This window comes from Malurus melanocephalus, unplaced genomic scaffold (genome assembly GCF_030028575.1).
Source record: "Malurus melanocephalus ecotype Western Australia unplaced genomic scaffold, MMel_1.1 scaffold_158, whole genome shotgun sequence".
Taxonomy (NCBI): Eukaryota; Metazoa; Chordata; class Aves; order Passeriformes; family Maluridae; genus Malurus; species Malurus melanocephalus.
In genome coordinates this window covers 982,032-998,387 of record NW_026623390.1, presented here as the reverse complement: position 1 = coordinate 998,387, position 16,356 = coordinate 982,032, and the positions used below count along the sequence as shown (strand labels likewise).

Here is a 16,356-nt window from a genome sequence, read left to right as displayed (position 1 = left end):
GCTCAAGTGCCCAAACTACTCAGATAGAGATATTTCTGTAAAAATCTGCAATTGTTTCCATAATAAATGATGATAATTAGAAAAATATAGTAAAAAAAAAAAAAGTATTTACACCTAAAATTAATAAAAGCACTATTCAGCAGATTAAGTAGAAATTACACTGAATAGACTTTCTCTCTCAGAAGTTCAGAGGGACATTTTCGAGGCACATTTTCTTATGAGGTATGAGTAGTCTTGTTTCTGTTTCACCACATTGAGTGTGCTGAGTACTGGCAGTGACAAGAACACAGGAGTTTTCAGTTTCCAGTGTCAAAGTGGATACCAGAGTAGTGGAAGCAATTAAAACACCTGTGATACCCATATCAMTTGCATATTTTCACAGAGTTTAAACTAAAAGATGGTAGTCATGGAAGGTATGACAGAGGAGCTTTCTGATACTGGTTTTCTGGACAGCAGCAGGTAACAAGAAGGACTAGTTATAAAGAAAAAATGAGCATGAGATGTTTTGCCCTCTCTTGCCAATTTTTCCTTTTTCCCTGTACTCTCATCCTCCCTAGAAGCAGGATGCATAAGGGTTAATAGAGTATTAAATTTTTTAAGTATATTTAGCACTCGAGCACAGAGTCAGAAGCACACTGCTGTTTCAAGAACCTTAGGTCAAAAGATCAAAAAAGATGAAGGAAGACTCCTCAAATATGTATAATAATACTGAAATTCAAACTTTAAATATCTCAAGTCATACCTCTGTCATGACTTAGCGAGAAGTTCTAGTTTTTCAGTTGGTGGGGAATTATTTTGCACTACTCTGATGAAAAACCAGCACTGGAGTAAATTTTCCAACTCTAAGCTGATAATCATTAYTTCTAAAGAGCATTCATCACATCCRGTAAAAAACAGCACCAATGAAAACAACAAAAACATTCCAAACCTTTAAAAGAAAGTGGAAAGAAATCCCCAGGACCATGTATGTGATTTATGAAGGACTTTTTAAATGAAGAGATAAACAAAGTTTTGTACTCAAATAATTCACAAAGAACTAAAAACTTTAATTTTATATTTTTCCTTTTGCATTTCAGTGCTGAATTCACAAAACAAATATTGAACACACCATTTTTCTTTCAGTCTGTTCAAAACTATGAAACTGATTTACTTCATTAGGCTGAGAGTGTAAATAAAAATAATGCCTCTATAAAAAACAAATCTCTAATGTACTGTCACAGAGATTTTTAATTCTGAGGCCTAACTAGGTTAATTCAGACACATGTAGCTTTAAAATTACAATTTAGCTGTAGACTTTATGTCTTCAGATGTTTTTCAGAAACATGTTCACTTTTCACAATGGGTAGAGGTACCTATAGACACCTTCCAGAGAAGTAACAATGGKAAAGTCAAATTAAAAGGAAGAAAGCATGTGAAGTTCTACTGGAATTTGTTTTGCAATTATTTTAAAAATTAGGTATCTCTTCATGGATTTACTTCAATGAAAAAGATTACAGTGTTGATACTACTTCTAGACGTATAAACCTTTGACACCCTCATTCCTTATGCCTTGCAGTTACTATGCCCAAAATAAACTGATTTTTTAAAACTGTTTTTAAAAGATCAAGAAATACACATATTTGTGATATGTAAACTTTATCAGAAATATAAATAGACATCCAAAGTGGGCTAAATGTGTATTAAGTTACCAAAACTGACACACAGGAAAAAGGAAACAGAGAAAAACACATTTWTGGTGGAGGCTGCTTTTGCCCTGGGCAAAATGAATAAGTGATAGGAAAAAGAGTGTTCCTGTGACTGAAGCTGGAGGRAAAACAGTGTTTTGTTAAATTCATCCAAAAGTCCTTGCAAGAAAAATATAAGTTAYTAGTTTGGGTTCAATATTTTACAATTTGTTGGTAATCAAAACAATGAAGAGTTCCAGAAGTTATCTCCTGCTCCTACATTTCAGTTGCTTCTTTTTTTTCCATTTCCTTGTTGAAACATATCTGACATTGTATTTCCCCAGCTGGGAAACAATTCTCATGTGGGATGCCTAGCTATTTTTGACGCAGATGAAGACATAATTCATGTCKTTGGTTAAGGGAAAAATCGATCATCACGATGAGAACTACTACATGGTTTTCAATAATGTCCTTTGGAAATCCCACAGGAAGGTACTCCTGAAAAGAGATTCATTTTAAATTTGCTCTCCAGGTTCAAGTTTTGGCCATAAATTTTGTATGCCACTATCTTTAGACTATGAACAGAAGTATCAACTCAACAGTGAAACTTACAGTTTTTAGTTGAGATAAAGGACTGCCTTTGTCATGAATCTTTGAATTCTGCCAGTCAGTCACTTAAGSTAAACTGAGTACATGACACATGGAGAATTAATCTAGAGAGATAAAAACTGTAGATTGGTTCATTTTTTTTCAGAAATACAGAGTGAAATGTTTCTATTCAAAGGTGCAGTGAAGGTTAGGAACTTTCACCCTTGAAGACATATTCACATAATTATGTACAAGCACATTTGTCTGAACCACCATGGCTCTTTCATGTTTTGGATTTGTGTTGTTTCTTGTGGTTTTCTCTATTTTATTTCTGTTTGTTTGTGTGCAGAGTTTGGTTGCTTTTTGTTTGGTTGTTTGTTTTTTTTTTTTTCACATCCTTCCCCTGCCCTATAGGCAGTTCAGTTGAACAAGGTCCACCATTTGGCAGAGGTTACACCATTTTTGTCATAATTAGCCTTCAGGAACTTTAATTTGTTTTAGAGATGGTTTCTCTCGTGCATACACAGGGCCCCACTCCCACAGCTCCTCACTTGGATTCAAACATGATCTCAGGAATTACGTACCATTTTGTCACACAAACCAGAGACTGAAATGATACCAAACACACCACATGGCAGCAGTTTTCTGCCAGGTCGATAGCAAGTTGAAACATTTACTGGAAAGAWAGGAAATGCAACTCTAAGACACTGTGCTAAGTTAAGCAGATGAGTCAAGCTCATTGGTTTTGAAAGAAGAGAGGATGGGAGGAAAAAGAGGTGTTTTTAAGAAGATAAAAAATAACAAAGAAAATGCTATGAACCTGAACAAATAGAAACACAACAGCAAAGCAATTGCCTGGGTTAAGAAAGGTGAAAATGGTGAGAGGTAGGGCATGTTCCCAGTGCACTATGGTGAGGACGGACTAACAGATCAACCACAAGCTTCATTTCTGCTTGGAAGCAAGGAGCTCTGACAATATCTGAATTAAATTATTTCCTGTTCTTAACAGATCACATTTCAATCATACATTACACAGGTGTGATAATATCTGTTATTTAGAACAAAATCAATCAGATTCAGGTAAGAAATAACTTATTTAATTTAATATGCAAATGGTAGAGCCATTTCCACACTGCCATCTCAGCTCCTCAACCCTCTCTGAATATGTTTATATGGTTGCATCTTACTCCCTAAATGGTTAATCCAGGCCATTTCACCCTTATAAAACAGACCCTTTTTCCTAATTAACTATTGGGACACATTCCAATGGGAATTCCACTCCTCAATGGGAGCCCTAACCACAGAAACATACTCAAACAAGTAGTGTCACAGGCATTTTACTGTATTAGAAGGTTGTCAAACTTGATCAAAATCAGAACATGGCCCTCAACCTATTGACATGCAGTGAATTCTCTATCATTTCAGTCCCGATTTATTCAACAGAATGCCCATATGAGCTCAGGGACATCACACACTGGGAGAATAAATAAATAAAAGCAACAGTAAATGGATGGTCTGCCCAGCACAAGTTCTCCAGATATCTCYGTTTTCTACCTCTCAAACCCTTCTGAAACAACCAAAGCTCTTCTACAAAATCACACAAAATTTCACCTGCACCATGTTCTGCACATAGGAGAACCAAGATAATACAATAGTGGGCTTGGGGATTATTTTTTTTAAAAGCTGTTCACTTCAGCTGACAATTTTCTTCTCAAAATAGAACGTGGAATTACATCCAATTGAAATCTAATGAAATATCTTTTCCCCCTTAAATAAATGATTACTTAATTTAAAAATTGAAATGCTCCTTTGTAGGAAAATGTTAAAATTTTTCATATCCACTTTTCTAATTTATTTTTACTGTATAATTTATTCCTCAGCTTTCAAATACTAATGATGCACTGTAAGGACATCTTTCCTTTCTTTAATGGATACATCAGTATATACTGTGTTAAGAATTATTACAGGGGATTATATGTCTCCCATTTCAACTGATAACTGGGATATTTTATCAGGTAGACTAGCAAGCTGGCTTCAAATTTGTGTTTTAAAAATTTATTTTAAAAGTAAGCATTTTTAAAGCATCATAAAATGACCATAAAATATCCATAACTATTTCTTCCCTAACATCTACATAGAGAGAATGACTGACTCCTTTACTTGCAAAGATCTGTAGTATTATGAAAAAAACAAAGAAGGAAAGGATTTTACAAGGCATTGGTGACAAGGTGAGAACATCTTTTAGTTAAATTACTATTGCTGAGTAAATTAAGTCATTCTATGCTGGTCAGTATCAATACAATTAATATATGTGAATGAATTGTGTTTAGCCTGCAAGGAGCAAAACTAAATTTGCCATTCCTGTAAAATTTTTAGTTTTTTTTAAATACTTCGGAGAAGAACTGAAAAATGCCATTCACATGTTCCCTTTGTGTCTCATCACTGCAGGAGTCAAAGGGAGCTTGTAACACATGTCGTCACTGTGGGAAGGACTCTGCAGTATCGCAGTGTCCGGATGGTGAACCGTGATCCAGACTGGGATCTGGGCTGCCCAAACGGCTCTTTGGCTGTCATCACCTTYGCTCACGGCTCTTCAGCTCCAGGGAGGGATCAGGACGACGTGGTGAGCAGCCAGCAGCGCTGTCTTGCAGGAGGACTGAACATTCCTGACCTTCCCCCGTGCCTGAAGTGGGGTGTATCCAGCAGGACATTACCCTGTAAAGCTAAGTGGGATTTCTGCTCCTGCTAAAAGCTTAAGATGGAAGAACAAGGCCTTTTTCTTTTCCTTTTTCTTTTCCTTTTTTTTTTTTTTTTTTTCTAAACAAACCTGGAGCCATGAGTAGTGAGTGCAAGTTCTCGCAAGTGCAAAACAAGGAGTTATTGCCAGAATGGTTTAAAAATAATGAACGATGAATTAGACTAAAAAAAAATCTGCTAAAAACCTGTGTTATACTTAAGTGTCAAAGACATGCTGACACTCTTCTGATAATTTTCAAAACTGATTGACKGGCATTATCTATAAATGTTACTGCAAGGATGAACCCACCTTCTTGGGTCTGCAGCCAAGTCCCCAGGAACATTACCATAGAAGCCAGGCAAACACTTACATAAAGAAGAAAACATTATCATCCAGCTTTCGAGTTCAGGGGAATTTATCTCAGGCTGTGCTCTACATTTCCCTGGTTTATCTCCCAGGGAAAGCATCACCACCACACAATTACTCTCCTGGCATAGGCACCGAAGAAAGGCAGCTCAGTTTGCCCAGCCTTATAAAGAGGGGTAGAACGATGAAGCAAGAAACTTTACACTCATTACACTTCCCATTTACTCTCTAGGGGAATGGATTATTCTTTCTATGAAAGTGACTATGSCTAGACCATAAAGTAGGAAACTAAAAACCAGAATGCTCAGTGTCTTGCTTGCATCTCGGTAATTGCTTTCTCCACAAATGTGCTGCTCTTTTTCCACAGTTAGTATGCTATTATTAGGACACCATGGACAATAATGCCTTTTAATTGTTTCTATCCATTACTTGTATTTCCCTACAGTTGCATGGAATTTAAAAGAATGAAAAATAAAACCTGAATTTTCATCAGTGATGTTTATGGATATATACTTTATCTGCAATGATTCATACAACTCTCAAACAAATTATTCTCCTTGAAATTTTTCCTTTAAAAATACTGCACAATTGAACATAATTTATCCACCTAATGTTAAAATATGCACAATTTCRTGTAAACAAAAAGGTTTACATGAAATGAGATCAATCATCATTTCCCATTTGGAACACTACCAGTTTCGCAGAGATTGCATTAGGTGGTCTGTTTAGCAAAACACAGACAATAGCCTTCTAAGTTACAYGTCAGAGAAAAAAGATTAACAGCACTATGGTTTACTCTATGTGCATGAGACTGAYGAAAAAATTTTTGATTCACATGTGCATTTACATTGTGCAACAYTTTATGTTATAATTTATGTACCTTACCTTCTTATTTATGTAACTTAGCTTCAGTTCTACCCACACAGGCAAATTCTGTTTWGCAAACCAGAACTATGTTATCAAGATATAATATCACCAGCCTCAACAGTCTCAAAGAAACTGCCTTTGCACTGTCTAGGTGGAAAGAAAAATGGTCTAGTAGACCAGGTTCTGGTTCTGTGAAGATAAAACACCTCACTGTCATAGAGACAGACTATCCATCAGCCAACATCCCAATCAAATTAGGGAGGAATACCAGCGAGTCTCACCCAGGACTGACCTGACAGCTAGCACAACACATTCCCACTGTGGCACGGGGCTGAGCAGCCCTCTGCTCTGATAAMCCTGGAGAGCTCATCTGCTACAGCAATGATGAGCAAGGAACAGTCCTCAATTCTTTAGTTCAAACTGCAAGCAACCAGCGTCTTTGGGGTTTTTTTCTTCCCTGAAGATCACACAAGAGGTGGTGCTGGKCAGCACATACCAAGCACTCATGGCCACAGCTGGATCACGAGCTGGTAGGGAAGACTGCAGAACAAAGAGGAACCCTCAAGCAAACCTTGATGCACACATGACCCCAACCATGGGCTTCATGCAGGACAGAAATCCACTAATTTATATACAAGGCATTTTCCAAGCATAACATTACAAAAAGGGAGAAACCCCCACAATGCTTGCGTTTCTGTTCCCTTTTCTAGAACTGGGAATTTTCTTCAACCTCGTACTTCCATCTTTTTAATGGTAGGAAGGCAGAAGACATCAATACAAAGGCTTTCACAGACTTTCTGACAGTAGAGGAAGATGGATTTTCCTCTGTCTTCCTCCCCCTCAAGTTACTTAACAAATATCCTCCCCTCACTCCTTATGAGACAGACAAACCTTATTTGCTTCATGTACCTCCAAAAGGCAATAAAAAGTGTCCTATTTTAAGCTTATTTACTTTAAAATTGCCACTCAACCTGTACTGGTGTGTTTACTTGCAGTACTTGACTAATTGACACAACCATGTAGGGCCTAGAAAATATAKTTTAAAATATCTCCTCGAACAGGAAATTAATATTTAATAAAAAGAAAGTAAAAAAAAAAGTCACTTCCTATTTCCATAATGCTATTAATTAAAAAAGTTAAACTGTAAAACACCATCATTGATAAGAAAACCCCATGTCTGGCAGACACAGCCCTGTTAAAATAAAATAAAATTAAATTAATAAACCAGTCAGTAAAGGTAAGTGTTTATATCAGACACTACCAAGTACCAACCTAGCTCACCATCTCTCCCTTCCCACATAACTTCCCAGTCAGTGATCTGGAGAGATAAAAAACCTTGAATTTCCACCAGGCTGTAGAGGAAAGAAAAAGTTGTTTGGTTTTTTTACAGGGGATAAAAGTCATCCATGTACCTACCACAGGAAGAGCAGGCTATTGAAGCAGGAGCTTTCTTCTGTTGTCTGGATAACATAAATATTCTTTTACTATAATTTTATTTTAAAAAAATAACAATGATTCCACATCATAGAGACACATAATGTAAGTTTTTGTACCATTGGCAACAAACAGAACAACAAGGAGAGGACACCTAGTGGTGCTCTGTGATACTCAGGGCTGGTGCATGCGAGCAACAGATGAAATTTTTAATGCAGGACCTGATTTGGCAAAGCTCTCACACACTTAATTTTTAATCACTTTAGTAAGACTTAGCATTGCAGAAAGCTTGTATTTATGAGCTTTTCTGAACCTGCATTACTGTGATTATGGGAAATAAAACAGCAGAATTGGAATATGGTATGTTGGCAAGATATGCGCYGAACTGTGTTTCATTAAATWCYGGAGCTTTATCAACAACTACAGTGGACATCAATATTTAGGCAAGTTCATGAAACTCAGAAAGGTTTGGCAAATTGAAAATCAGATTTCAGTACAATTTAAACCAAAATAAAAGATGGCTGAAATTTATGTCTTTTGCATGTTTTGCTATATGATATTTTGCAGAGTATAACCTTTATTACATAACTTGCAAGAAGAAGTGCTTCTCTTTAAAAACAGTTCTAGTTCTACATAATCAGACATCTCAGAACAAGACTCAGGGAACTTTTTTAGAAGAACTACTTCTATTAGCTCATAGATTTACCAGGTCTTGTCCTGTGTTTCAAACAGATGAAAGCAAAGCTTTCAAAGTCTGGATTTTAGCAGTTTTTGGAAATATTTTAAAGAATCAGTAAGCTAGTGTAACAGGCAAATATAAAACAAAGTGGCATATCATTTGGCATGTAACAATGTATTTAATTGTCTCTTTAATATTTAATTGTTCACTGATCTATGAGCATATTTCATTAAGAATAACTTACTAGTTGCATGTAAACCTATGTAAAAAAAAATTCAAGGTAAGCAGTTTAGGCAGTCTCATAAAACTTACAGTAAATAAGAATTAAGTCCAGTATCTCCTGTCCAGTATTTTTAGGAATCTAAATTTTAAAAAAATCCCAAACAATCCCCTGTCAGAAATTGTTGCAAAAGTTTCTGTAACCGCAAATTTAAATATCAATTATTTTCTTGTATATATTTTAGTTTAAGTAAATACTTTATCTGTTGTCAATATCTGATTTGAAAGGACTAGAATATTAGAATTTGTAACCAAAAAGCAGTTTCAGGGAAGCGTGAATTTGCAAGTTCAGTAAATCATTTCCTGCCCACACATCTCCTGTCCCCTTTTTAAAGTGTTTCTTCCAATTTCCACTGAGCCATTCATTTGGGTGAGTAATTAGCATCAGACTGATATGAGTATATCAATCAGTTTTCATATACATTCCACCACAGGCTATAGCTGTTCCATAACACTTAATGAGGAGAAAACCTCTGTAATGCATACATTATTTACCTCAATATCACCTTAGGTGGCTGTTGGCAGCTTGATCTTAATTTAATTGATGTAAATGATGTGGAAACAAACAAAGAAAAGGAACCATGTTTCACCAGTGTCATACAAAAACCTTTTTAATTTTTGCCTATTCCTCTTAAAGTCCAGGATATTGACCACCTGAATTCCAGATTATGTGCTATCTAAAAAGGAAAAGCTCAAAAAATGTTGGCCTGCCTTTTTTCTTTGAGGATTTAGAAATACAGGGCTAACTGCCTTATCACACAATTTGGTTTGTTCATCCATCAGTTATGCAAGAAGTATTCTCTTGGCACATTATGAGGAATGAGTTTCCTGGCTGTCCTCTCAATATTTTTGACATAATGCTCATTATTCTGTATCCAAACACATATTTCAGATTTATCTGCACCACATTTAAAACCAACATGTCAGCTCATATGCAAAAACTATTAAATCCTTTTAACCACACACAAACAGGCTCCAGTTCTGTGTCATAAAAATTAGTTAACAGTTGCTCCTTATTGTCCATGTGCAAATACACACATACAGAGACTATTAATATCAGCAGCAAAGTCTCACTWACTACCCCTATGGGATCATCTAGTTATTGTTTCCCAATAATTCAGCAAATGTTCTCCCTAACCAATTTTTTTCTTTTTGGTTTAAAACATTATGATATTGTAACATACAGGCTCTATAAAGCCATATATGAAAATCCATGACCTCCTTAATTTCTGGAGGGGAAAAAGAAAACCAAAACCAACCAAACAAACAAAAAAATCTTTCTTTTCTTTCACACGTTTCATTTTGATATTTATCAGAGCCTGATTTGGCGTATGTATTTATCTCTGCTCCTACATGTGAGAATCTTTTTTGTAATCAGCCAACTAACCTTTTGCTGCTTTATTACAGGCTCAAAATAACCCTAAACAAAGCAAAAACTTCCCACCTTATGACACTCTTTTACCTTCCTGAGAACATACTTCACAAATTTTACAAGTGGAACTAAAGGACCAAACAGCAGCTATTGCTGATTTGAACCACAGTCCGGTCAGTTTTAGTCCCACTTAGTGGCCAGTTCTACTGTTTTTATTTAGGATACCTGATTTCTGTTTGACAACAGGCGGAAGGGGTGGGGGGTTCACATCTCTGCCTAGTAGGTCTTTGTAGTGGCAAGAGAACAACGCAAGCTGCCAGAAAATAATGTCATTGAATGCATTTCAGAAGGTTGTCTCTCTGTGAAGCACAGAGGAGACAAAAGCACAGCTTTATGGTAGAACTGCAAAATATGCTTAATCATTCGCCTCAGTTAAATTGAGTACAAACTATTTCTGTGCAAAAACATCTTTGCAGTGCTTTACAGAGAGGCAAGAAGATTTACCAAATAGAGTATAATAAAAAATAATGACCTCTTTCAGGGCCTTTTTGAGAAACTACCATAAATTTTTTAGACTTCTGATACTTAGCATCATCCAGCATCATGCCATTTTAAATTATAATTGGACTTTCCTCTTAAACCAGAAAGTGCATATTATACTGGAGATAGCCAGCAGGAAAAGTACCAAAAAAATGGYACCAAATCATCCTTCAGTATTCATTTACTTAAAGAAATCTTTATCAAACAGGTAAACAAATTTATGCATATCAATTTTAATAGTGATTCCATGAAAATACTCTACAAAATAATTCTCTTTATGCTCACTGTAAGAAAGGTTTAGAAAACAGCAGTTACTGTTTCCTATGGCTTTAGCACTTCTGTTTAAAACACATGATGATATTTAGAACTACAGAAATGAGGACAGGCAAGAAACAAAATGACTGAATCACATTGGTGTGTGCCAAAGCACTGAMCACTTCCTAGCCTTGAGCATGCCAAACCAGGAAATGCCATAATTTCCTGGAAAAGTCAATACACCAAATTGACAGGCAGCACAGCATTATGTCTGGAAACAGAAGAGTTGAAAGTTTAGAAGGCAATGGCTCAAAATTTGAACTGCCCATTTTTCATAAARAAGGCTATTATTTATTATATTCAGCCTACATACAGCCTTCAAACAATGACCATTCTAGGAAATCGACTGAACAGTAAATGGTTTCAATTTCTCCTAAAATAGAAAAATACAAACAAGTATTTTAAGTTCTCTGTGACTACAAGGATATTAATAAATTTAAGTGCTAGTCATCCAAATCCAATGCAGTTTAGGTGGTTGGTAGAATTTCTAGTATAGAATTATTCTGATATTTTAGTCATTTGGTAACATCACGAGGAGTCCATCCATGCAAATTGCACTGATGGTGCCAAACACATTTTGGTCTCTGCCATTTGCAGAGAGAAGATGGTTATTCTGTGCTGTTTATTTCCAAAAAGGCCTTGCCACTAGCACCTGTTTGTAATTACAACAGCTAGTGAGTAAAAGCTGTGTTACATCCTTGCTCCTGTGTAGCCCTTCACAGAGATTGACTAGTGCTGTGTAGGAACAAGAGCTCAGTGAATGATGCTATAACCATATAAATCTTACCTCTTCCCACTGGTGTATGTATCTAATCAGTCTTGAAAGGCGCAATAAACGTAACAGGCTGAGGATTTTTGTAAATCTCACAATACGAAGSGCTCTTGCTGTCTTGTAAACCTCGGAATCCATTCCTTTTTCTACAATSAGAAAGATATAATCCACTGGTATTGATGAGATGAAGTCAACCACAAACCAGCTTTTTAAGTAATTCATCTTAATGATTTTAGGGTCCAGTATTATTTCAGAGCTGTCTTCATTCACAGTCCCAGTTCTAAAATTCATGATCAAGTCCAATAGAAAAACAGTGTCTGATGCCACATTGAAAATAATCCATGGCGTTGTTGTTTGTTCTGTGAAGAATGTGATTCCGACTGGTATAATGACAAGGTTTCCAACCATCATTATGAGCATGATTAAGTCCCAGTAAAACCTAGGAAAAAGGGAAGAAACAGAATGGTTGATGTAACATGGTAAAACATCACAAAAATGGTCACCAACTTCACCACCAGAACATTCTCACTGTTTTAACTCATTCAGCATTTTAACGGTCAGTAAAGACTTAGTAATTAACACACTTCATTATGTGCCTTCCTTCTCAAGAATATGCATCTAGGACAAAGGCAGTATTATGGTTTATCACTCTTGGTATGTCACRCACTGAAAGGTGTGATGGGTAGCACTGAGCAGACTAACCCAGACTCCTGCAAAAACCTTTGTGGTTTCATACAGGTAAATCCGATCTCTTGTGCCAATCAAAACTGCTTTAGCAAAGCAAWAGTTTTCCTAAGTCTTCATCCAAAAGTGGAAAGCCAGATACCTAATAGATAATATATTAAATGTCAGCAACTCTTTGCAAATGTACTGATACCATTACAGTGCTTGGAATAAAATTASAGGAAGAGGAAAAAAGTGCCGAAGAAAAAAATAGAAACAATAATTAGATAACATAAAAACCTTCATCCATTTTTACAACCTTAATTGAACTTCCATGCATTTTTACAACCTCAGAGTCTATCTTCTTTCAGAGCTAGCTAAGAAGTTTTAGAAAAAATAGCTGCAATTTGCATAGTAATAGAAAGGGATACTGCATTTYACCATTGATCTGGTCAGCTAAAATTTATTTGGAGAGGTACTAAAACCAGTCAGCCAAGTTGCCCATGGACTCATCAGACTTTCTAGAAGACTAGAGGCAGCAGAGGCTCCACAACTATCTCTTTGCTCTGTCCCTTTGTCACAGTGGGGTCTGGGGCAGGGGACATGTCATGGACATGTCATGGACATCACTTCAACGCCGATTTCCAGACCACACCTATCACACCAACACCACCTCCTGACATGCCACAAACACCCTCATCTTGGTAATGGATCCTGGCAAAAAAAATAGTTTAATTGGCCACAAAACACTTCAGAACCACGAACTAAGCTTTTTCCAGACTTGCAAAGAGAATAGGGATTACACTGGATTTCAGAGATTGCTTCTTGCATTCACCAAATGATCCTTGAATGGTTTGGGCTGATAGGGATATTAAAGATCATCTAGTTCCAACCCCTGTGCCATAGGCAGGGACATCTTCCATAGACCAGATTGCTCAGAGCTCCATCCAGCCTGGCCTTATGCACTTCTAGGGATGGGGCATCCACAACTCCTCTGGGAAAATGGCACAAGTGCCTCACTACCCTCACAGTAAACACTTTTATTTGTAGTATCTAATCTAAACCTCTTTCAGTCCAAAGCCATYCTGCCTTGTCCTGTCACTACATGACCTTGAAAAGARTCTCTATCCATCTTTCCTGTAGGCTCCCTTCGGGTACTAAAAGGGCATGGTGAGGTCACACTGAAGCCTTTCCTTCTCCAGGCTGAACCAATCCCAATCTAGCTTTAAAAATTCCTTTTTTGTCATGTTTATCTGTGCAAATAACTGTAAGTGTAAATAGTGCTGATTGGAAAACATAAATTATTATGGGTAATTGTAAAACATGCTAAAAGAAAAGTAGCTTAGGATTGAGACTGGCATGAGAATTCCCAGTTTTAAAGTAATTTATTCCAGGAGAAGCCTAGAGAGATCAGTCTTAACCATCATTTGAGAAAACAGAGTAGCTGGCAATGTATCTCTAACTGCTACTCAGAAACTGCATGAAATAGACTTTAAAAATAATTCTCTGTGTACCACAAYGTGATTTGTGTCTTACACATTTTCAGTCTTGCAATAAATGTGAACACTTAACTGCTAAAAATATTCAGTTTTATTCAGGCTGTATGTATTTTTGTTCAGCATACGATAGTAATCACCATATCTGGCAAAAAAAAAAAAATCCCAATTTCTCTTGTCTTTTTAATCCATGTAATACTTCTCACTGTGCTAGATTCCTTTTCAATAATCTGGAATTGCCATACACAAGGAACCACTAAATTTATACATCACTGCTACTGTGATCTACAAGTAAAATTACTACAAACACTTTTAAAATGCTCTCAACCAAAGCACTTCACAAAGGCGCTCTGGGAGGATTCACATCTTTGTGRAATCCTGAAAACCGGCGCCAAACGAACAGGAAACAATTACGAGAGGTGTCCTTGTATCTGTGGCCCACTCCTAAGCAAAGCTCTGCTAATTTCAGATTGACCTTTACATTTCTCTAGCACAGGGAGCAGTTATGCAACAAAGGCTAACCCAAGCCACACAACAGCCAGCCACCCAGCCAACATGAGAGATAATACAGAACCAGGTGTTTTTAACCTACGGTAATCCGCGGTTTAAAGGATCATCGCCTACTGCGATTATGCAAAACGCACTGCTGCTCCTGATGCTGAATGTCAGCAAAAGCGGTAGCGTCAGGGCTAAAATAACATTGAATGAGAAGGACTTCTGTGTCTCGATTTTAGCCAACAACATCATATAAGCTGATTAGTTAGTAAAGAAAACCAYTTATTATTTTTCATTTAGAAATTATTCGGACATTTTCCTTTAGGAAAGTTCTGTTGGCCAAATTATATTTTATTTCAGGTGAGAAAAACTAGATGCAACTCCCTGTATTGCCCTTCTTCGACCTGTGCAGAGAAAGTAATACAATGCGTTCCTTGCCTACAGTTCAGAACATCCTGCCACTCACGTAATAAAAAGGAAGCTGTAAAGCCTCGCAAGACAGAACAAGGAGCTGCCATTGACACACTAAGATAGCCCTTTGTTAGTTTGAAATTAGTTGTTTGAAAATTCAAACTACTTTTAGCTTTATTTATTTTGCTATTTCTCCCACTCCAATGAGGATGGCTATGAATCCAAAATTCACAGTCTCAAGAGTTCCACATTTATATAAGGTAATATAAAACACTGATGAAGAGCAGGAAGAGACAGGCCTATGACCCAAAATTTTCGAGAATGAGGGAAAAAACAGGAGTCTGGGGGTAATGAGACCTTCCAAAGCTCAAAATGAGAAGCAAGAGCCGACCTTAGCCCCACGGCGAACAGCTATGGAGCTTATTGCTCAGCTGAAGCTAACTCAGTGAAGCCACAACTAGATGACATTAACAGAGGGTGCAGAGGTCATCACTGCACTGCAATCAACTATTCCTGAAGCATTTTAAATGCTTCTAAATGGCTCAGAGGTGTAATAGCTCTAGGCAAGAAAAAAAGTCTTCAAGTATTAAAGTATATAAACGTATTTAAGGCATATTTTTCAAAGTTTAAAAAAAAATTTATAGATATATTTTAAAAACCCCTACTAATTACTAGTTTGGAATTCTGAAAACTAGATAGATTTATAGCTCCCTTTCACTGATATTTTTAATCATATTTTATTTATTATATTTTCAAAACTTACAGTAATAACAGTGTTTTTTCAGCTCTGGAACATGGYGCTAAAGTGTTCGTGTTTTATTCACTGCCATAGGCTGTCCTGGATAGGATGAACAGTGCCTACCCAAGCAGCAATAAAGAATTACTTAGTATTAATTAATCACTGTTTGTATTAAGCTTAACAACATTAAGTGCTATGAATTCTAGCAGGCATTTTATTTTCCACCTTATATCCCCAACCCAGAGAGAAATGAGTCTTTAAGGAAGGAAATTTCATCTCTAAGTTAATTCACTGCATAATTTGCTGTACATAGAAATTCAGATTTGCCAGCTTTATTATTCCCTTTTTCTGCCCATCAACAGCAAGAGTCTCAATTTCCTTGAATCAGCRTAGTTTGAGATATGATTATCCCTCGGGTGCACCCAGACTGTGCCAGCAGAAGCTGTCCATGGTCTCACAAACCCCACAGCAAAGAGGCTTCTCTCAGGCATGGAGGGCTGTGTCTGGAGGCTGCAGAGTAGCCAGGGCTTTGTCTAAATTTATGTTTTCTGAGTGTCAAGAAAAAGAGTCAGATTCTGATCTTTTATTAAAAAGGACCAAATCATATCAGTAAAGCTTCATGAAATGCATTCATAAATGCTCATTATAAACTGGAAGGCCCTTGAAAAAGATATTAACTCAGATCGCTTGTGAAATACCTCTGAAGCAAAACAAAATGCATCAAAGACTGGGTTTTCTGATCGTGGATAAATCATGATTTCACTCTACACATCCAGAGAATCAAGAACTGTAAAAAAATTTCATAAGCCTTCCTAGAATACTTGCTTCTTCTTCAGCTAAATATTTTGATTGACTAGCAGATGCTCTGTGAAATGAACGCTGGCTTTCTTTTTTTTTTTTTTTTTTTTTTTTTTTTTTTTTTTTTTTTTTTTTTTTTTT

General features: G+C 36.6%; 1 protein-coding gene across 1 annotated transcript in view; it reads right to left on the bottom strand.

Moving 5' to 3' along the window:
* Positions 1-16,356, bottom strand: part of HCN1 (hyperpolarization activated cyclic nucleotide gated potassium channel 1) — a 186,040-nt gene that overhangs the window by 150,577 nt on the left and 19,107 nt on the right. Inside the window, exon 2 of the mRNA XM_057371811.1 lies at positions 11,629-12,052. Within this exon, the coding sequence (XP_057227794.1) occupies positions 11,629-12,052 (424 nt within the window). The remainder of the gene's footprint in view (positions 1-11,628; positions 12,053-16,356) is intronic.